Raw genomic sequence first — 22,547 nt, 5'->3', positions numbered from 1 at the left:
ATTTTTATTGTGCTTGAAAGACAATTTTATCTTGATGATCTTTAGTAACCATGTAGAGGAGCTGTCAAGTTCTATTTTCTTTTTTTTTTTTTTTTTTTTTTGGTTTTTCGAGACAGGGTTTCTCTGTGGTTTTGGAGCCTGTCCTGGAACTAGCTCTTGTAGACCAGGCTGGTCTCGAACTCACAGAGATCCGCCTGCCTCTGCCTCCCAAGTGCTGGGATTAAAGGCGTGCGCCACCACCGCCCGGCCTCAAGTTCTATTTTCTAATATGCTGGAGTTATTGGGGGAATTTTTGTTGACCCATGCATGAGACATCATTAGTGTTGGGAAATCCTTTGGCAGGTGGAACACAAGCTGATATAACTGTTTGGAATTTATTTATTTTTTTGTATGCAGACCATGCAGTGAGACTTTGGACTCTGAAACAGAAAACGCAAACCATCAGCATCTTACACATGAGGGGCCCATGGAAAGTACCACCTTGCAGATTCTTCCAGCCACAAACACCCAGGGCAAAGACTTCTTCCTCGCTTCAGTCCCAAGTAAAGTTCCCCTAACCGAGGACCAAGGAAATGATTGGGGTTATGCAGAATGTACAACGGGAGAAAAAATTCCCCAGATGCTTGGCTCCCAAGAAGAACACTTGGTAGAGGAGGTCATCTTAAGGGAAAAGGCAGAAGAAGGCCAGCCGGGCCGTGTGGTTGAGCTCCAACTGTCCCTCTCAAAGGAAAGACATCAGTATGTTAGTGGTCCTATGGTGACTCTCCAGGGGAACAAGAACTCCAAGTCTCCTGACCCAGACTGGAGCTCACAAAACGAGAGGACCGTCCACATCAATTCGGTCTCTGCTCCTGAGGAGGAAGCAGACACTTCTCTCCTGCCCAGCACAACAAGCCAGACCTCCAGCGGCCGGCAGCTGAGCGTGAGAGAAGCAGGAGGCGCAGGGCTGCCCCAGGTGGAAGTGATTCTGGATTGCTCTGACAGGCAGAAGGCGGAAGAGTGCAGGCTGCAGGCAGGAAAGGGGTGTGTGGCTTCTGGGGTGGAAGGAGGGCGGTCAGAAGCACCTCCTTCTCTGGTCTCCTTTGCCGTCTCACCAGAAGGCACCGAGCAGGGGGAAGATCAACGCCCGGGAAAGGATCACAGCAGACCACACAAACACAGGGCACGACATGCTCGTAAGTCCTGCCGTGGGTGGGGGCCGCTGTCTGGGGAGCTGGGCTTTTAAAATATTTTGCTAGTTGAACTGCATAAATTTTTTAAAAAAGATTTTTTTCTTTACCATCTTTAATGCTTCAATTAATGCATAAAATATCAAATCTGAATAGTGTGGAAAATGCCAGTTTCGGAATTGGAAGCAGTAAATTTGAACTTCATATTAGACCGAAATATTTTTCATAAACATTTATTTTTATTCCCAAAGATGCAGGAACTGTTAAAGAAATATACAACATACCTCTTTTATCTGCTGAAGAGTGTTATGACATTTCATGTTTAAAATATTCTTAAGGGTATTGAAAGTTAAGTGGACTCAGTTTAAATGACAAAAACAGTTCCGTCTTCTTCCAAAGTACCTTTAACGCAGGCTCCACTCTGATATTAAAAGCTGAGCTTAATTTTGGGGGAAAAAAAAAGAAGCATTCTGTGGCTTGATGATGCTTGCAGAAGTGTTTGATGGACAGGGGCATGTGTGATGCCCAGCGGTTAGGTTACATGATCCTTGCTGTGGAGTAAGCTTCACTAGGTGGCGGTGCGTGTCACCTTCCAGGCTTGGTCTCCAGAACCATGGGCAGGCAGCTCAGGGCTCCCCCACAGAAAATGTGGCTTAATGCAAGGCCTCTGCCGGATTTTGTTTTATCTAGGTTACTAGGGTCACGAATAGAACGAGGTCAAGAATGGCAGCTAAGTGCTCCTATTTTTTTTTTTCTTTTGGACATATAGTTCTTTTCCTTAAGTTTTACCAACTTTGGGGATATAAGGCTGACTGTACCCAATAGCAGTGAGCTTGGTTTCCCAAAGTCATGCATTAGCTTTCGAGCCCTTGTTGTTCCTTTGGGTGCATATTTTTAGCACAGGCATTTGTAGCTGTGTTGGCATGTGCCAGTGGCCGCACCCTCTCCTTTAGGCACACTCACATATATAGCATATTAGCCCCAGTGCTATGACAGCATGCGCATAGTTCACAAGCTGGCAGCGAGCAGACACCGTGCAGTTGTTACTGTCAGTTTAATAACAAGCTGTAATATCACTAGTCAAAAAGGAATCACTTTTAATAATGACCATGTTTTGAACTATTTGGTCTGCACAAAATTGGATCATCAGAAAAATACCTGTAAGGTTACTCTAAAATTGTTTTATCTCATTCCATTTTTTGATTTACCAAGTCTGACTTATAACAACAAAAATTAATTTCAACCATGGACTATCTTATTCTTCTGGTATTTTTATTTAACTCAAGGTATTACAAAATTTATTTGTGGACCATGTTCATTAAAAGTGGTTACAATTAATTGATGCTATAAATTCATTTGTCATCAGTTTTTTTTCTAACAGTAAAACGAAAATGTAAAGTTTGTCATTTTAAAACTGCCAAGTTATTTTTTATGGCATAATTGCTGCATCAGTTTCAATGTTAGTTTAAAACACCTCAAGTCATACAATTTTTAAACACCCCCAAGCTTTGCACTCATTCTTTCTGCAACTTAAGCAGCATTGTATTTGCAGGAGACTGTTACAGAATTGTGTAGTGTTGAACCTAGAGCTTATTACAGATTTTCACAATCTTCCAGCACTCTAAAATACAACTAATTATTAGCTCAATGCTGTCGATTATTATTAATTCACTATTGTGAATTTATATTAATTCAGCAGCCTAATGGAAAGATTTGAAGTAGCTGTCAAAGGAAAAAAGAAGAAACTTAAATATTTAAATGCATTGCATTGAAGCAATTCAGTTTTGACATTTTTCTTTTACATATGTCAGTACAAAGTACATCTTGTTTTCAAGTTCCTAAAGGATATTGTTTTTAATGCAATCATATCCTATTAACTGGAACTTCCCAACCTATTTTTTTTTAATTAAAGTTTAAGAAGCCACGGGAGTGGGGGGCTCTGAGTCATGTCATAAATCAGCATATATAAAGCAGTGCTTAGGTGAGGAGATGGAACAAGATGTGCTGGGCTCTATATTACTATTATGTAAGGGCAAATCTAAAAAGCAGTGAAGAGTGTGTGGTTCAGTGCTTGATTCTGTGCACTCCCCAAACACCGTAGATGGGGGCAGAATGAATGAAAAATGAGTTAGATTTCTTCAAATTTCAGTACCCAATTATACGAATTTTTTGCATATATTCATTTTCCCCATTGGGAATCAATTGCAATGCATAGTCCTTGCATTCATCAATTGAATACAATCTGTGTATCTTCCCTAGGGCTCAGGAGGAGCGAAAGTCTGTCTGAGAAGCAAGTGAAAGAAGCTAAGTCTAAATGCAAAAGCATCGCTCTCCTTCTAACGGATGCTCCCAACCCCAACTCCAAAGGGGTGTTGATGTTTAAGAAGCGGAGGCGGAGGGCCCGGAAGTACACCCTAATCAGTTACGGTACTGGCGAGCTTGAAAGAGAGGAGGAGGAGGAGGACCAGGAAGAAGGTGACAAGGACGAGATAAGTGAAGTCGCATTTCTTGGAACGAGCGAGTCAGAAGTGGATGAAGAGTTACTGTCGGACATTGACGACGACACACAACTTGTGAACTTTGACTGGGATTCTGGACTGGTGGACATTGAAAAGAAACTGAGCCGAGGGGACAAGATGGAGATGCTGCCAGACACCACAGGCAAGGGGGCGCTCATGTTTGCTAAGAGGAGAGAGAGGATGGAACAGTTCGCTGCCCAAAACGAAGAGGAGAAAGCGAGTGCGCTGCCAGGCAGAGAACCAGATGGGCTGCAGACGGATGGTCTGAGAACCGTGACTTCTTATCAAAGGAAGGAAGAGGGATCCGTGAGAATGCAGAGCTCTGTGAGTGAAAGCTCCATCCAGATGGGCTGTAGTCTTGGCAACATGCCACAACAGAATGGCTTCAGTGGCATTTCTGAGACTGCAGGGGCCCAGAGGATGATCCCTATGAATAGAACCGCCAAGCCCTTCCTGGGAACTATGAACCAGCCAACAGCCCCCTTCTCCCCAACCCGGAGTGTGACTAGCCCCATGTCCGACTTTCCTGCCCCGCCACCTTACTCTGCCGTCTCACCTCCACCTGAAGCCTTTTCCAGAGGGGTAGCAAGTCCAATCACTGGCCCAGCACAGCCCCCGCCATGGCCCCAGCCTGCTCCATGGTCACAGGCAGCGTTCTACGATTCTTCTGAGCAAATAGCTTCCCGGGACGAGAGGATCGCAGTGCCGGCGAAAAGAACAGGCATACTGCAGGAAGCCAGAAGGCGAGGCACAACAAAACCCATGTTTACGTTCAAAGAAACCAAAGTGAGCCCCAACCCTGAGCTCCTGTCACTTCTTCAAAATGCAGAAGGTAAGCGAGGCACTGGAGCTGGAGGGGACTCGGGGCCGGAAGAAGACTATCTCAGCTTAGGCGCAGAGGCTTGTAACTTCATGCAAAGTTCTGCTAAGCAGAAGACCCCACCTCCTGTTGCTCCAAAGCCTGCTGTCAAGTCCTCCTCCTCACAACCAGTAACCCCAGTTTCTCCAGTCTGGTCTCCAGGAGTGGCTCCATCCCAGCGTCCTGCCTTCTCCACATCAAACCTACCGAACCCACCACAGGTCACAGCTGTGTCCTCCATCAAAATAGCCCAACCTTCCTGCCCTCCTGCCCGGCCTGCGAGCTCACTGAACCTGGCCGGTCCCTTCAAAGGGCCCCAAGCTGCAGTGGTCAGTCAAAACTACACACCCAAGCTATCGGCACCCACACCGCAAGTAAATGCTGCTCACGCTGGTGCCGGGGGACCATCCAATGAGCTTCCTGGAATGAGCGGGAAAGGAGCCCAGCTGTTTGCTAAAAGGCAGTCGAGGATGGAGAAGTACGTGGTAGATTCCGACACGGTGCAGGCCCATGCAGTTCGGGCCCAGTCTCCTACTCCGTCCCTGCCAGCCAGCTGGAAGTACTCCTCGAATGTTCGAGCACCCCCTCCTATGGCCTACAATCCGATCCATTCCCCCTCATACCCACTGGCCGCTATCAAGTCTCAGCCACCTACTGCCCAGGCCTCCAAAACGAGCAAGAAAAAGGGCAAGAAACCGCTTAACACTTTGGATGTCATGAAGCATCAACCGTATCAGCTCAACTCGTCTCTGTTTACCTTCCAACCTCCTGACACAAAGGATAGCCTCCCTCAAAAGTCAACGGTCAAGGTCACCTCAGGCCCGGCTGTGAAGCATGCCCTTCCTCCCCGACAGGTGAATGTTGGCTCTCCCACCAATGCGCAGGCTTCGTCTGTGTACTCGGTACCGGCCTATCCCTCTCAGCCCTCCTTCTTCGCGGAGCCCACCTCGCCCGTCAGCGCATCCCCAGTTCCTGTGAGTGTTCCCACCTCGCCGAAGCAAGAATCGGCTTCCTCGTCGTATTTTGTGGCACCAAGGCCGAAGTTCTCAGCCAAGAAAAGCGGTGTCACAGTCCAGGTGTGGAAACCGTCGGTTGCGGAAGAGTGATCTCGTAGCTGAAGCTGAGTGTCCGCTTTGCTTGAAATGAATTGTTTGCCGTGTTGAGTCCCCAAGAAAGCTTAGCTGATCCTCAACTTACGTAATTTAAGATACCTTACCTCCCAGTCTGGGTCCAAGAAGCATAATAATATGTTTTTGGGTCAAAACCCCAACTCAGTGTGACTTAAAATATATTTATTTTCTTTGCACACTTACATCTATCTGTGATATCCCAAAATAGGCATGTGCCATTACATCAAGTAAGCAGGATACTTAGGTAATTTTAAGCTTTAGCCAAAGACAGCAATCAGTGTATCCAAGCTTGGAAGCCCAGCCTTTATGTAACATAGCTGTGCTCCCGTAGTGGAAGGGCTCAAAAGGGTGAAAATACAGCATGTTGGCTGAGAGTCCCTTCAAGTCATTCTTTAGTCCTATTTCTGGTATTAAGGAAATAGGAAATCTCTGGAGGGCAGGAATCAGCTCTGGCCAGTCACCTCAGATGCCTGTTCTACCACAGAGAAGGAACTCAAGAGACTTGTTGGGATTTACGTAGCTTTGCAATAGCTTGCAAGGAGGATCTTAGACACAGGCATTTACTCGGTATTGGGTCCCTTACTAGCTTTTCTCACATACTTTACTCACTTCAGAAGACATATATGAAGTAATTAGGATAGGACGAGAAACCTCGTTACCCTTAGAAATGGCTTTCCGCGGTCCTTGCCCAGTTCCTTAGGGAGCTGTGAGGGTATCTCCCATTGCCCGTGAAAGCATACGTTTGTTTTCCTCAGCTGAGGCAAAGGGGAGCACAGTAGGGCGAAGGAACATCAAAAGGAGGACGGACAGAAAGTCACACACGGCTCCTGTTTTGCTTTGAGAAGCTGCCTAACTGGGACTGGGAGGGTTACTGACCACAGGTGCTGTTGCGTGGAGACAGAGCAAGAACTGTTGAGAGCCTGTCCGGGTGACCTCACAGACTTTCTTCTCCTGTTCAGCATGCTCTTGACCCATGCTTCCTCTACTGTCCCTTGCAATTCTATTCTTGCACCTTTATTTCCTTACTTGCATTTGATGAGCCAGCATAGTTTTGAGCAAGGTTACCTTGTGAATTTGGATTGGTCACACACCATGTTGTCATCCAGCTGGCGATGAGGTTAATAATGGCCCCGATCGCAAACCTGAAGACCTTTCTCGTGTCTATTTTAAGTCTGGGCGCAACCAACCATGGAAACTATTCATTGTGAGTTCATGGAGAGGAGTAGAAAGCAGTTATGACAGCTCCAGGGAAAACCGTCTGCTGTGGGCAGGGCATGGATGTGTCTAGAGATTTCGTGTGAAGACTTTCCTGGTTTGAGAAACACAGTAGTACTCCAATCTCGAGATACCTGTATTCCTGCCTTCCTCTGTCACCGCCTTTCTGCTGTATTCCACTCTCCTATTAAACTATTACCTTCTTTATCTGTTCCTTGTATTCCTTACGGGCTTTGCATATGACTTTGCTCTAACCTTAATCATCTCCGTAAGGTTTCTCTTGCAGCATCTGAATTTCCCTGTGGGGAACACCCATTTCTCTTTGGGAGCATCCATTGTCAAACTGTCAGTTTTAGGTATTTGCTAAATGTAGGGAGGAGTGGGTCAGCTGCAGAGTGGTGGAACTCGTTGTCCCGCTTCTCTCTAGAAAACCACCTGTTGCATTTGCTGGCGACGCAACTACCGGGAGTGATTTGGTCTGTTTGCCTGTCTGGAAATCAATTAGTAAGACTCTTGCTAAAGATCAACCCCTCAGACAACAGTGTGTTTGTGTCACTCATTGCCTGAGTAGGCAACCCATTGAATGGCATGATTTTTTTTCTTAGGGACAACCTAAAATTTCTTAGCATGATTTAGAAGAAAGACCTAGAACTTATGGGTGCTCTACCTGATGACTGACAGGTAGTTAATTTGAAATCCTTGGCTCCAAAGTTCTCTTGCTAGTAGTGACCCCAAAGTATCCACAGTTCTGCAGTGGTTTGTGGTGTGCAGTAATGACATGTGTCCTGACTGTGTTTCCTGTTGACCGGTGATCTTGGCACAGCCACGAGCTGCAGTCCATAACCAAAGGCACAGCTACCATGGCTATGCTGTCGTCTTCTCTGGAGACCACTTGCGGGTTTAGAAACCCCTCTGAGAGACATGCCAAGCGTACAGACTCTATCGACAGTTTTTACAGGTGGCTCAGGACCACAGGGTCAAGGGGTGGAGGTTAGATGAACTCACCAAAGACCAGCATGGAAAGGAGAAGGCCAAGCCAACTCCCTGAGGAAGATGGGCTTCCTCCTCTTCCCCCTCTCCAAGGAGCTCTGTGTGCCCCCACCCGTGTGTTGGAGTTATGGCAAGGATGTCAGTGTGGAAGGTAGGAGGTTAGAACTCTGGTTTCTAACCACTGCTGCACCCACCTTCAAATCTGAGTCCTGGCTTTGCTTGGGTGGTGGTTTTTGGGTCAGCTGTTTGGCTGGGTGGGGAGTCTGAAAAAGTGGTTTCCTTTTTGTTTTCTTGTTGGTTGGTTTTGCTTTGCTTTGCTTGCTCCTCCGCTCTTCATGAAGTCAATTTTTGTTGTCAATGACAGCAATAATGGATCCTGAGCACGCCTTGTATTGGGTGTCTGAAGAACTGTACCAGAGGGACCCGCTGCATGTTTATTCACTGAGAGGTACTCATATCACTGACTGGCTGAATGGTTATGCTAAATTCTTCTTCTGAGAGTTTCCCCTTTAACTGCCTCAAGCCTCTCTTCTCAGGGGGAACATGGTGCTAGGGGAAGCACGTACAACGTGGAAGATTCTAGGAGGAAGGCAGATAGCATACATATACAAGCACAGCATTGCCCCACGTTCTGGAGGGAGTGCACTGACACCTGAACCCAAGAGCACTCACTGGCCTTTGATACCTCGATAATACGTGTGTTTTTTAATAATTCGATAATAAGCGTGCTTGGTGTGGAGAAGGGGCGACACACAGCGTGTGTATTTAGGCCATCCACTGTCACATTGTTAGAACTATCTTTTATAATGCACATTTGGGTGACCACTCTAGTACATGGAAAATGGCACTATCTACAAGGATTGCTGATGATAAAATACCCACCAACATCTTATTTAATATGCATAAGAAGCAACTGGTTGTCAGGCACAGGAACCATGTCTAAGCTACAAATAGTTACTTAACGTAAGCTGGCATGTTTTAGTCTAGAGCCGTGTTCTCTGCCCTCCTAATCCTGCGCCCCTTTAGTACAGTCCCTCATGTTGTGCCTGACCCCTGACCGTTACGTTATTTTGTTGATATTTCATCACTGTAACTTTACTACCATTATGAATCATAATGTCCATATCTGATATGCAGGAGATGAGGAATCGTCATTCAGCACCCAAAGGGGTCTCGGCCCACAGGTTAAAAACGCTGTCTTAGTTGGTGCTGACCTCTCTCAGTGTAGAACAGCTGCGGTTTATCCCACAGCCTATATCCCAGCATCCATTAGTCACATCTGGGACGCCAAAAACAAAATCCTCTTCTCAAGAGATGCACGAACAGATGAGACACACGAACATATCAGACAGCTTTCCCGACTGCAGTCACTGTGATAGAGGACGCCAAGGGTCCTTGTTACAAACCTCTCTGGGGCATGTCCAGTCATGCCTGTTCAGAGCGCCGGACTCGGGGTGGTCAGTACTTACTGGGTGTCACCTCAGTTACTTAGAGCAGAACCCAAAAGCACCCACATCTTAAGGGTGAGTCTCTCAATGCCCCCAGCAGCCGTCAGGAAGGGTGTTTGAAATCAGTCATTGACAAAGCGCCTGTTTTCTCAAATGGTCAATCCTGGACATGCTTTCGGAAGGAAATATGGAGGACACATTCAACTCTTGAAATTAGAGTTGTTGAGTTTGTTTCTTAAAGTTTAAACACCACACAACACATACACACACACATACACACACACACATATCATGAGAAAAGTATGTAAATTCCAACAACCAATATTCCCGGAAACACTGACCTTCTCCGGTCTTGTGTCCCATATTTCTGGACTCTGGGGGACACAAAGACCTTTGTGAGCACTTCAAAGCTGCTGGAGGAGTCAACAAGCATTCTGGGAAAATACCAAGTGAAATTCTTCTCTTGACTTCCTACCAGGGTTGGCCTCGAGCCACAAAGCGGACCAGTAAATTCCCATAGGGCCTTGACACCACTTATCAAGTGAGCTCCCATCTTCCACAGGACCACCGAGACGCAGCTGGTTCCTTGACGTGATCAGGTGAAGCCTATTTCCAAAATTATTAAAGTGTGTGGCCATGTGATATGTGCATGGCAATCTACCACTTGGCACCCAGAAATCACAGCTCTACTCAGAGGCAATTGAGTGAAGAGAATTTTAATTTTAACACTGTCAAATCCGGGGTTAGGGGTGTCACTCAGGTATGCAGAGATTGGTTCCCAGGTTCAATCCCCCAGATCACTGTGAGGAAAAAAAAATAGCAGCCAAATCCTATCAGACACTTATTAGATTACTGATTTCATCAGAAGTTTGGGAGCTAACAGGGTACAGTCAAGACTAAGAGGGTGGCTTCTGCTGGACCCTATAAGTGACTTTTCTCATTATGGGCACACACATCAGTTTTTGCTTTTATTTTTCACTGTTTTTTCCATGTAAAGATCCTTTTGGGGGTCTTTGTTTATCTCATTCTTGCTGCTATAAGGTTGGTCAGAGTCCCGAAGCCAACTCTCCCGAGACCTGCCCTTCAGCCTTCCTCTGCTGATGGGAACACTCAGAGATGTCCCAGCACACTGCAAAGATCTGATCCCTGGGTTCCCGCCTTCTCAGCTTCATAGGAAACGTCCCTGGTATGTTTCTGAGAGACAGTCTAAAGGCCAAGGGCTGCAGTTGGGCCTGCATGGGAAAGAAATGCGCCTGGTAGAAATAAACAGGAAAATCTTCCTCTCAGACATCGACGTCAAAGAGTTCAGTGTTGTGTCTTGTTACACTTGGGGAGAGAACAGAATTTTCACACACCAGACAACCAGGAAATTAAGACTCTCGGTTATATCAGGATGGCAGTTAGGGATCGAAGCTGGAGCAGCCATTCTCACAGTCTCACAGCTTCTGGGGGGATAGCTTGAAGGCAGAAGGCAGGCAGGAGAATTAACATATCAGTCATCTGCTATATGTCGGGCAGTCTGTAAAATATTTATATAAACTGTAAAGATAATGCTGCTTTTTTAAAAACCTTTAGCCATCAATCCACGAGTATCCTTTACACACTATCCTTTTTACCAGTGGTCCAGGTAAGGCCTGTAGCATCTTTTGTGCCCAGTACGTGGACTGTAGACGGGATTCCGAGGCACAGAGGCTAGAGACCTTGCCCTAGTCCGTAAGCTGTGAGCTAGCACGCCCTGGATAACTCGGTGTGCAGCCTGCCTTCTTAAGCCACAGCACATTTACTCCTTGGAATTGCCCCAAGAGCCGAGGTGTTTTCCTTCCTTATGAAGCACCTGGAACTCAGAGAGGGTGCTGTTTGCAAGTGTCTAGCATTTAGATCTACTGACCAAACTCTAAGATGTTTCAGTTCTTTCTTGGGCTCAAAAGAGCTAATGAAGTTTTCGTGGTAGCTCTGAGCTTTGGGTAGTGCACAAGTCTTAGCTATATGCCTACTGGCCAAGGCTGTACTCTCCATACAAGACCACGTGGTTTCCACCCTGGGTTCTCACTCCTTAAGACCCCTTAGTTGTCTGTTGGGCAAGCAAATTCACCATACAGTTCCCCGTGCAGTATAAATGGCTTTGGCTACAATGAGCAGCTTTAGGAAGAACCCTACTTTCAGCATAAGACAGTCCAAAAATTTATATGCTATGACATCTTGTCAGAAATGAAAATAATACATCTCTAAGAAATATCTGTTTTATAAGTTTAAAAAGATGGCTCTGACAGTGAGCTTGTGTGGCTGGGTTACATGGGCGGGCTAGGCAGGGGATGTGATTTAGATGGTAGATTGGGACTGGGGGTGTAGCTCAGCCGTAGGTCACTTGCCTAACTTGTGTAAGGCCCTGGGCTCAATCCCTGCAATGAAAACTGTAAAAGTAAAATCAAAATAAAACATACCAAATCTGAGAAGGGTTGGTGATGTAGGGGAGGGAAGCACACACAAGCAGATAGGCCGACTGAGACAGTGAACCATCCCCTGGCTTTATGCCATCCTGACCACGTGTAGCTCGAAGAAATGTCCTACGAGGCAGTCACCGAAGTTGGGTTATTTCAAAACCCATAACTCTTGGCATTTCAGCGGTGATTCTGGGCAGAATAATGAGGGACTCAGCAGTTCTCAGTGTTTCAGAGGATACAAGTGCTTATCCCTGGGATCCTTGAGAGCAACACTTTCCCTTGAGCCAGCAGCCACCCTGGATGTACGTGGAGGCATCAATCCCTTCCTGCTGTGCAGACCCCACTGGAAGATTCCCCACCACACACAACTATCGCTGTCCTCGGAAGGGGGACTATTGCTGTGATGAAATACCATGGCCAAAAGCAAGCTGGGGGAGAAGGGCTCCCCCACATTGTAGTTCATTATTGAAAAGAGTCCGGATGGGAACCCACACAGGGCCGGAACCTGGAGGCAGAAGCTGGTGCAGTGGCCATGAGGGGTGCTGCTTACTGGCTTGCTCCCCAAGGCTTGCCCAGACTGCTTTCTTATAGAATACAGAGCCACCAAGCCTGGGGTGGCATCACTGACAATGGGCACAGCCCTCCCCCATCAATCACTGATTAAGAAAATGCTCTAGAGACTTGCCTGCAGTCTGATCTTAGGGAGGCATTGTCTCAATTGAGGTTCCCTCCTCTTAGATGACTCTAGCCTGGGTCAAGTTTACATAAACTTAGCCAGCACGGTCCCTGTCAAATAATTCCCTGCAACCATAGTCCGCACTTTACACTTCGGGGGAATGTGCCAGACCAAGTCCTCCGAACACTCACTGCTTCTGGTCTCAGAAGTTACCAGAGCTGTGTTCACTGGTTTCAGGACAATAAGGGACCAAGAGAAAACAGCAAAGAAAGAAAACCCTTAAAATTTAAAGATAATGATACTAAATAATAAAAATTTGTGAATTAAAAAAAAAAAGCCATGGTTTGGGGGTGAAGTATAGCTCAATAGCATAGTAACTGCCCTGCAAATGTGAGGTCTTGGGTTCCAAACCTAGGGCTGGAGAAGGGATAAGGACATGATTTGATTTGGAATAATAACAAAATAATTGCTCCTTAAGTCATTGATTCTCAACCTTCCTAATGCTGCAACCCTTTAATATGGTTCTTCATGTGACCCACAGCCAAAAAATTATTTCACTTCTACTTCAAAACTATAATTTTGCTACTGTTATGAATCGCAGAGCAAATATTTGATATGCAGGATATTCAATATGCAACCCCTAGAGGGGTCATGACCTATAGGTTGAGAGCTGCTGTCTTAAATGTCCACGCTGGATTACAAGAGATAACACATGTACACTCGGAGCATACAGAGCCCCCCCCCCATTCTTTTTATTTTTGAGATTGACTCCCGCTGTGTATCCATGACGGGCTTGGAACGCACTACAGAACCCAGGCTAGCCTGCAATTTTTCTGTGATCCTCCTGCCTCAGCCTCCTGAGTGTTAAAATGACAAGTACAGGCCACTGTTCCCAGATCAGAGGCCCATTGTATAGTGGTTAATAGTGTGTCCTTCACAGCCTGAAAGATGGTGCAGAGGTTGAGAGCTTTTCCAGGTGACCAGAATTTGAATCACAACACCCACATGGCATGGCTAACAACTGTAAGTCCAATTCCTGGGGGATACAGTGCCCTCTTCTGGCCTCTGTTGGTACTGCACACATGAAGTACACAAACATACATGCAGGCAGGCATTTACATAAAAATAAGTAATTCTTTAAAAAATAAATAAACAGTGTGTCCTTGGAGCCAAAAAAATTGCCTTCATCTTAATCCAACTCTGTTTCTTGTGGGTATCAAGGCTTTAAACAAATGACTGTGCCTCTCCATACCCCAGGATCTCAGCTGTGAAATGCAGCTTACACAAATGAATGTGCACTATATGTATAGAGCAACCGCTGGCATATGAAAAGCACTTAGCGAGTGTTAGACATTGTTATTTCTATTAACAACACACCCACCAGAAACGGACTGTTATTTCAGGAACTTTGCAGGGAAATGTTACCAGACAAGATTTGTGGGTTCTTTGTTGGCATGAATCTCACTTTTAGGGGACCTCCCACAACTAGGGGAGTGTATGTAGTTCAGTTGGTGGAATGTTTACCTATGTGCACAAGCCCTCCCCACTCCCCCACCTCCCTCCACTGCCCCCCCCCCCATCAACCCCCAGCTCTGTATAAAACTGGGTGTGGTTGCGACACCTACACTTGAGAGGTTGGGGCTGGAAGAGCATAAGTTCAAGGTCATCCTCAGCTATGTAGGGAGTTTGAGTCTAACCTGGGCTAGAGACCCTGTCCAGTATCTGTATAAATCTCATATGGACATCAGAAATCAATTTCCCAAAATATTTGAGAGGTCCATGTTCATTGATTTTTGTTGTTGTTTATTTTAGATTTGTTCTTGCTTCTGTAGCTCAGGGTATCCTTGAAATCCAGTGTTCTGACTTCACCCAGAGCTTCAGCTACCTGTGTTCCGCACCCCCCCCAACCCGGCCAGCCCCACTCCCCACCTGCACGTTTCCTCTCTGCTGAGCACACTTTCATTTTTCTGCTTTCTAGTCCCCAGGTGTGCTGGCATAGTTTCGGTGAGCATTAAGGCAAGACCAGGATGAATTTTTGAGATAATCCTTTGTAGTATTTTGAGATAATGTTTAATTCAAAACAATGCTACCGATAGAGTGAATATGTTATGCTTAGCAATCTGGAGAGTACTCTTTAGGGGAGAGATCTTGGTAAGTCAAATATATTCTCAGAGTAAAATAGGCAGCGTTCTGAATAAGGTTCAGTAGGATCACCTGTCATATAGAAAGTGGGACACCCCCGCTGGCCCTTCCCAAAGCCGCCCAAGCCTTTAGTGTGCTGACCGCACCCACTGACCAGTTCACTGCTGCTCACTGTCTTGGGCCTGTGCAGTCACGTAGGACAATGAAGGGTCAACAACCCGACCTGTTTTGCAGTACTTGTGTTCCTTGCCTGACAGGCATGGTTGCTTTCCAAAACCACAGAGAAAATCAGGCCTCCACAGAGCAAGCACCCAGCTCCCAGGAAGGCAGGGAGCCAGTCTGAGAAGCGATGCAGGGAGGGACCTAGCAGCTCAGGAAATTTTTGTGGATTTCCTGGAACTTTGAGAATGTTTCTGAGTCAGAAGCAGAAGTCAGAGCTCAGAAGACTTGATCTTTAAAAGAATAACAAATCAAAACAAGCCTCGATTTGGAATTTTTATTTAGATCCAGCGTACTTTTTCTTTCGAATATAATTAAACTGACGTTGCTTAGTTTTCCTTGTGTGACATCTAGTTACAGTCAAACACAACACACAACCGGGTTCTAATAGCAATAATAAAACCCAAAAAGCCACACCTTGGTCTTGTGTTGGTTTATCCGTGGTCATTTTTCTTCTAGTGTGCCCTCAATAGCCAGCCACTCCACCTAAGATTCGCCACAGAACAAGCTGAGGCAGGACAGAGCAGATGGCCAGAGAGTTGTAAATCGGTCCTTCAGGATCAGCTTGCTTTCTCCCTCCCTCCCTCCCTCCCTCCCTCCCTCCCTCCCTCCCTCCCTCCCTCCCTCCCTCCCTCCCTCCCTCCCTCCCTCCCTCCCTCCCTCCCTCCTTTCTTTCTTTCTTTCTTTCTTTCTTTCTTTCTTTCTTTCTTTCTTTCTTTCTTTCTTTCTTACCACTCTCAGCACCAGTGGATGGTGGCCTGGTCACCTGGCCTGCCTGTTAATGTTTGTCCTGTTTGGCTAACTGCAATTCTTCACGGTGGCCTACTATGACCCCCATAGATGCTGGAATCTCAGTTAGGAAATGCCTGCTTCTGAAGTCAGCCTAATGGTGTAAACTGATTTCAGCCTGAGGTAGGTGGAGGTAGGAACAGAGTTCAAGGTCACCTTCATTTACAGAGGAGTTTGGAGGCTAGCCTGGGCTTCCTGAGACTCTGTCTCAAACCAAACCAAGAACTTCACACTGAAAACTTTGTGCTCAAAGTAACGCAGCTCCACCCATAACATTGAAACAAAGTAAACGTATCACTCCAAATATTTGCTTTTAATTTTAATTTGGTACTTCATCAACTCAGTGAGACTAAGTCCTTTGTACATAGCACATTTGTTTGAGTAAAGTGTTATCTTTTTGGTGTTTTTATTTATCTGGGGCTTTGGATGGGAATTGTTTTATGTTTTGGAGATAGCATCTCACTCTGTGGCCCAGCAAGCAGGGAACTCCAAGGAATCCTGTGGGTTCTGCATTTGGAGTGTGAAATGGCAGGGTGAGCCACCAGGCCTGGCTCCCTTTCTGGTGTTTTAACGCTTGGTTTTCCAACTTTTATTCCCCGAGGATAGATGGGTGCGGTGCCACACCTTAGGAACTTCTTTACTAGATCTGGGTGGGAGTAAGGAATTTGTCATCTAACATACCGACAGGTTGTTTTGATACAAACTGTTTGGGCACCGCATTTTCTGAAACCCATTTCTAACATCTGTCAACTTTACTAATTAAGACTCCTAGGGGTTTGCAATCGCACCTAGAGGCGCTAACGCAAACGATGCGTAATGTCCACCAGGTGGCAGCAGACGCTACCCACTCACAGAGCTTTGGTCATTCCAGAGTTCTTGGCTCAGCAATTGACTTCCAATGTTGTCCTTGCAGTATAGGAGAAGACTGGAGATTTTATCAGATCCTTGACTACTCGTCAAGGATGAGCGTAAATATTTTCAGAAATAGAACACAAAAAATACATACGTATGTATGCTTAAATATTTACACAGCAGTTTGACAACAGAAGCATTTAGCAAAACAGCAGTAATAGGCTCTTCCCTAGATCCTATGAACTCCTTAACCTTGAATTATTCACCAGGCTTGCAGTATCATACATGCACGAGTCTCTCCTGGGGAGCAGTGCCCAAATCCAGTGAGAAAGCAGCTGGTTACCCCCATAACATCTGCTCAGTGTTAAACCACTGGGCATGCTCTGACGGGCATGTCAGTATTGCAGCATGCAGTATTCAGCACAGGGTAAGACCATTGGAGTCTTGCAGCATTGTTTTGGAGGCCTCTGGGGCCTCCTTGATCAACTCACAGGGAAGTGTCTTATGTCTGGCCTTGAGATTTCTGATTAATAAACCTGTCTTCTGGCATGAGTCTTATCAACCCATGCAGGGTATTTCTGCTTAAGCACCTTTTAAGAAACAATTGCGTACTTTCATATTGGGTTGTAAAGGAGTAGAACTGGATAAAGACTTTTATGTATGTTTTGTTCCATTTAATCCACATGCCCCCATCCTGATTAAGCCTCTAACCCCAAATTTTTCCCCCTCTACTTTACCATCACTTATATTCTACTACCCCGACATCCGTTAAGGTCTCTTTTATTTCTCCTCTCATGAGCTCTTTCTGACTTTTGGGGACCTTTTCACTTACTTCAATTTAAAGACACAAATCAAAAATTTCAAAGTTAGGCATCATATAAGAGAGAGAACATGTAGCATTTATCTTTCTGAGCCCAAATTAGATCACTTAGTATATAATTTTCCAGTTCCATCAATCTCCCTGCAAATTTAATTTTTTTCTTTACACTCGAACAGAAGTCCATGGGGCATATAGAGCACATTTTTGTTACCCAGCTGATGGACATCTAAACTGATTCCACTTCCTCCTATTCTGTGACCATGGCTGAGTGAGTGTCTGTAGAAGGAAACAGGCCTTTGGGTGTATCTATAGGAGTGGCTTTAGTTCCGTCATATGGTAGTTGTAGTTTTGGCTTTTTGAGAAACCTCTGTCCAGATTTCTAGTGGCTTCACCAACTTACACTCCCACAAACAGTGAATGAGTGTCTCCTTTCACTACATCCTCGTCAATGTTTTAATTTGATTTGTTAATGATAGACTGGGTAATATTGTGTCTTAGATTTCTATTTCTGGATAAAGTATGATGATCAAAAGCACCTGGAAGGAAGAGTTTATTTCATATTATAGCTCTCCTATCAACTGTATCGCTGACAGAACTCCCATAGGAACTCAAGGCATGAGTCAGGAACTGAAGCAGAGGCCGTGGGAGGATTACTGCTTCCTGGCTTGATCACTATGGCTTGCTCACCCTGCTTTCTTATCTACCCCAAGACCACCTGCCAGGAAACGGGACAACCCACAATGGGCTGAGAACTCTCACCTCAATTATTAATCAAGAACAGAGCCCCACAGGCTTCCCCATAGGCTGATCGTATGGAGGCATTTTCTCGGCTGAGCTTCCCACCTCTCAGATGGCTCTAGTTTGCGTAGAGCTGACAAAACACCAGCCAGCAGATGGAATCTCCGGGTAGTTTTCATTTGCGTACCTTTGATAGCTAATGCTGTTGAAAACTTTTAAGACTGCTTATGGGCCATTTGTATTTCTTTTCAAGAACTCTCTCAGTTCCACAGCCTAGCCTTGTTGAGTTGTTTTCTTGGTGTTTAGGTATTTGAGTTTTTTGACTATTCTAGATACTAATCATCTATTAAATGTACAGCTCGCAAAAACTTTTCTCCCACTCAGTAGGCTGCCTACCTCTTCAGTCGACTGTAGTAGGAGGCTATTTGTTTGTTCTTGGCTGCTTAGACCCAAAATAACTACAAAGAAACTGTGTTAATTAAATAATTGCTTAGCCATTATTGACTAACTCTAGCTTCTTATTGACTAACTCTTACACCTTAATTTAACCCATTTCTAGTAATCTGTATATTGCCAAGTGGCTGTGGCTTACCTAAGTTCCATCTGGCTCCAGTGGGGCTACATGGCTTCTCTCTGACTCCACTTCCTTTCTTTCAGCATTCAGTTTAGTTTTCTCTGCCTAGTTGTGTTCTACCCTATCACAGGCCCCAAACAATTTCTTTATTAACCAGTGGTATTCACAGAATACAGAAGGGAATCCCATATCACCTCCCCCTTTCTGTTTAAATAAAAAGGAAGGTTTTAAATTTAACATAGTAAAATTACATATAACAAAACAGTTATCAAGCAAGAATTACAGTTACAATATTTATATCTAATTTATCTTTTATCATAATTAAGGAAAAGTATATATTCTTCAACTCCATCAAAGACTCCAGAAAGATATAATATTACCTAAGTAAACAGGAAGTGCATTGTAAGCAACTTCCAAAACTCTAGAATTGACAGAGACATCTCACTGCCTGGACAGTCACCCAGAGAGTTCTTCTGTACCATCGGGGCATCCATCTTCAGCCCACAGGTCCATAGTATCCAGCAGACTTTTCCATGAAGCAGGAAATTTCAAAGACAGTTCTGCCTATATTGGCAGTTTGTCAGTCACTTTCTTCTGTGTCCTGCAGAATGTCTGGCAGACTCTTTCATGAAGCAGGAACCCCAAAGGACCTTTAGGCAAGTTTAGCAGTCATCTCTCAGTGGATCCCACATGTCCAGCTCACACAGCATAACATCAAGCAGTCCAGGCAAGTGCAGTTTCTTGTCCAAATGGCCAACAAACTCCATAAGTAGACTCTTTGTTGCCCATCTTCCTCTTCAAGTAACTGGTGCTGCCAGGAGCAGATGTGACTCATTGTCGTGAAAATTGCTAAGTTATTAAAACATTTTAAATGCCATATTCTGAAGGTCTCCAAAAGATTTGAAGAATACCTATCTGAAATACATCTCTGTAATTTAGAAAATCTAAATAATATGACTACAAACTTGACTATTATAGATGATTATCTATTACCTATATTTCTTAATTATACATAAAAATAAGATGCACAAACACTATACCTTAATCAAGAGGAGAAATAGACATATATCAAAATTGACCTTAAATTTGTATCGATAAACCAAGATCCATACCAATGCAAATCTCTATAATATATCTTCCTTTAAATGTAAACAAACATTTATAAGCAATATTTGGCGTAGGTCTCTCCAAACTGCTTCCTGCTTTTTGTTGGGCAACGTAATTTTTGGAGCATCTTTTGTTCATCAAAATACATTAGTCCAGAAGAATTCCACAGGTTCTCATCCTCTGTGGAAATAAAAGAAGAACCTCTTTTCCAAAGCAATATATCCTTAGACTCAAATTTTGAAGTCAAGATACTTTTAAAATATATATGTTGGTTACTTAGCTCTTTACAGTCAAAAAATTCAAAGAAAACACAATATACATAATCCTGACTCTCTGTTTATATTTTATTTTTACATGGCTTGTTTGTATTTACTCTATTACTTACTATTAAGGTGTTTCATTAAGTTATTTACTTAAATCTCTCCAATTTTTAAATATAGGCACTTAGAGCTTAGAATTCCTCTCTTAAGACAGCTTTCATTGTATCTCATAGGTTTTGATATGGTGTGGTATAATTTTCATTTGATTCTAGGATTGTAAATTTTTTCTGTCTTGGTTTTTCTAAGGACAGTACCCATTCACTGTTCAATAGTTCATTGCTTAATTTCCATGAGTTTGTGTATGTCCTAGGGTTTCTCTTGCTATTGATTTGTAGCCTTGGTCCATTACGATCAAATAGAATATAAGAAATTATCTCAGCTTCCCTATCTCTGTTAAGAATTGTTCTGTGTCCTAGTATATGATATGTTTTAAAGAAATCTCCATGGACTCCCAAGGAAAACATATATTCTTTATTGTTTGCATGGTTGTTTGGCAGGTACCTATTAAGTCTATTTGATATATAATGTCACTTAATTCAGAGATTTCTCTGTTTAGCTTTTATTTGAATCCCTATCAGCTAGAGAGAATAGGATATTTATGCCACCCACTCCTATTGTACTGTGGTTAATTTGGTGACTTCACATTCATTGGTGTTTTTTTAATTTTTATTTTTTTTTCATGTAATGTGATGCAGCTGTGTTCAGGCTGCTAATTTTAGAATTGCATTCTTGATTGATCATTCCCTTAGTCAGCAGGAATTGGCCATCTTTATCTGTTTTTAATTGCTGGAGCTTCAAGTTTATTTTGCCAAATATTGGAACAGTGACACCTGCTTGCTCTGTATGTCTGTTTGCTCGGAATAAGTTTCTTCAGCCTTTCACTCTAAGGGAGGGTCTGTCTTTTGTAGTGGGTTACATTCCTCAGAAACAATAAGGAGTTTGTTCCAACCTTTTGATCCCATCTCCTAGTCTGTGACTTTTGACTGAGGAATTAAGACCATCAGTGTTCGGAATTGTTCTTTAAAGATGTGTATTAATTCCTATCATTTTGTTAATATTGAATTTTCCCCCTCTTCCTCTCTTGCTTAGCTATTATTATAGTATGGTTTATTCTTCCCAGTGGCCTGATGTATGGGGACTTTTCCCCTTCAATCTGAAGAATTTCTTTAATCATCTGTTGTAGAACTGACTTAGTGATCATAAATTCTTTTAGTCTATTTTTGTTATGGAAAGGTTTTATTTCCCTTCAGTTATGATAAGTAGCTTTGCTGGTTAGTGTGGGCTGGCAGATATTTCAGAACTTGTAATGCACCATTCCAATCCCTCTGGTTTTTAAAGTCTCAGTTGAATAATCTGCTGTTTTCTTAGGGGCCTGCTTTTGTGTGCAAATTTTTTTTTGTTTCTCTCTTACTGTCTTCAGTATAGTTTCTTTGTTCTGTATATTTAATGCTTTAATTTTAAAATGACAAGTGAGGTTCTTTTCCAGTCTTGTCTGCCGCCCCCAATACCTCCTGTGTTTGGATAACTTTTTCTTGTTCTGTAAAATTTTCTGTTATGATTCTTTTAAAAATATTTTCTATACATTTAGAATGAGAGTCTTCCTCTACTGTATACCTGAATGTTTAATCCTTTCAAAATATCACATATATCTTTGAATTCTCAGTAGTATCTTTTTTATTATTTTATTATCTTATTTTTTTGTTGCTATGAAGAAACACCATAAAAGAAAGCATTTAGCTGGGGGCTTGTTTATACTTTCACAGAGTGAGTCCATGACTTTCACGAGGGAAGCCTTGCAGCAAGCAGGCAGGGTGGAGGAACAGTAACCGAAAGCTTGCCTCCCATCTGCAAACAGGAGACAGAGAATGCCAGAACTAACTGGGTATGGCACAGGCTTTTGAAACCTCAAAGCCCATCCCCAGTGACTCACCTCCTCTGACAAGGCTACACAGTATCCTTCCTAAGCAGTTCACCATCTGGGAACCAAACATTCAAATACAGGAGCCCACGGAGGCCATTCTCATCCAGACCACCACATTTATCTCCGACCCTGTGGGACTGTTCTGTGCCTGCACTGTGGTCAAGCTCACCTCTTCTGTCCTCGCCTCCATCCACTCTGTTGTGGTTTTTTTTTTTTGTTTGTTTTGTTTTTCCCCTTCAATTTCCAGTGTTCTGGATTGGTGTTTCTACCTTTGTTGAAGTCCTTGTTTATTTTATGCATCACCAAGAAGGAAATAAGGAAATGTCATTCAGCTCTTTGTGGCTTTGATCATACTCACAGTCATTATTTTGAGTTCTGGGTGGGGTTTCATCTAACTCCATCTCACCAAGTGCCTTTATTGTAAAGCTAACACGTATAGAAAGGCCTGCTGTGTCTTGTTTTTGCTGGCTTTTTTTTTTCTTTTATGTGATGTTGGAATTTATGCATCTGGCATTGTTTTGTTATTTGGTTTAGTTTTTGATCAGCTACTTTCTTCCAGTTTGAAGTATCTGCAAATTTCACACAGAACTCGAATGTGTTCGAGCTGAACGTGTTGTG

The 22,547-nt window shown here is 43.9% G+C and overlaps 1 protein-coding gene across 1 annotated transcript in view; it reads left to right on the top strand.

The window, feature by feature from the left end:
* Synpo2 (synaptopodin 2) overlaps positions 1 to 22,547 on the top strand; it is a 151,965-nt gene that overhangs the window by 113,050 nt on the left and 16,368 nt on the right. The window contains exons 3-4 of the mRNA XM_057793188.1: positions 397 to 1,175; positions 3,429 to 5,623. Of these exons, the coding sequence (XP_057649171.1) occupies positions 397 to 1,175; positions 3,429 to 5,623 (2,974 nt within the window). The remainder of the gene's footprint in view (positions 1 to 396; positions 1,176 to 3,428; positions 5,624 to 22,547) is intronic.

The sequence above is a fragment of the Chionomys nivalis genome, chromosome 18 (genome assembly GCF_950005125.1).
Source record: "Chionomys nivalis chromosome 18, mChiNiv1.1, whole genome shotgun sequence".
Classification (NCBI taxonomy): domain Eukaryota; kingdom Metazoa; phylum Chordata; class Mammalia; order Rodentia; family Cricetidae; genus Chionomys; species Chionomys nivalis.
The sequence above is the reverse complement of the archived record's forward strand: the minus strand, read 5'-3'. Positions and strand labels throughout refer to the sequence as shown.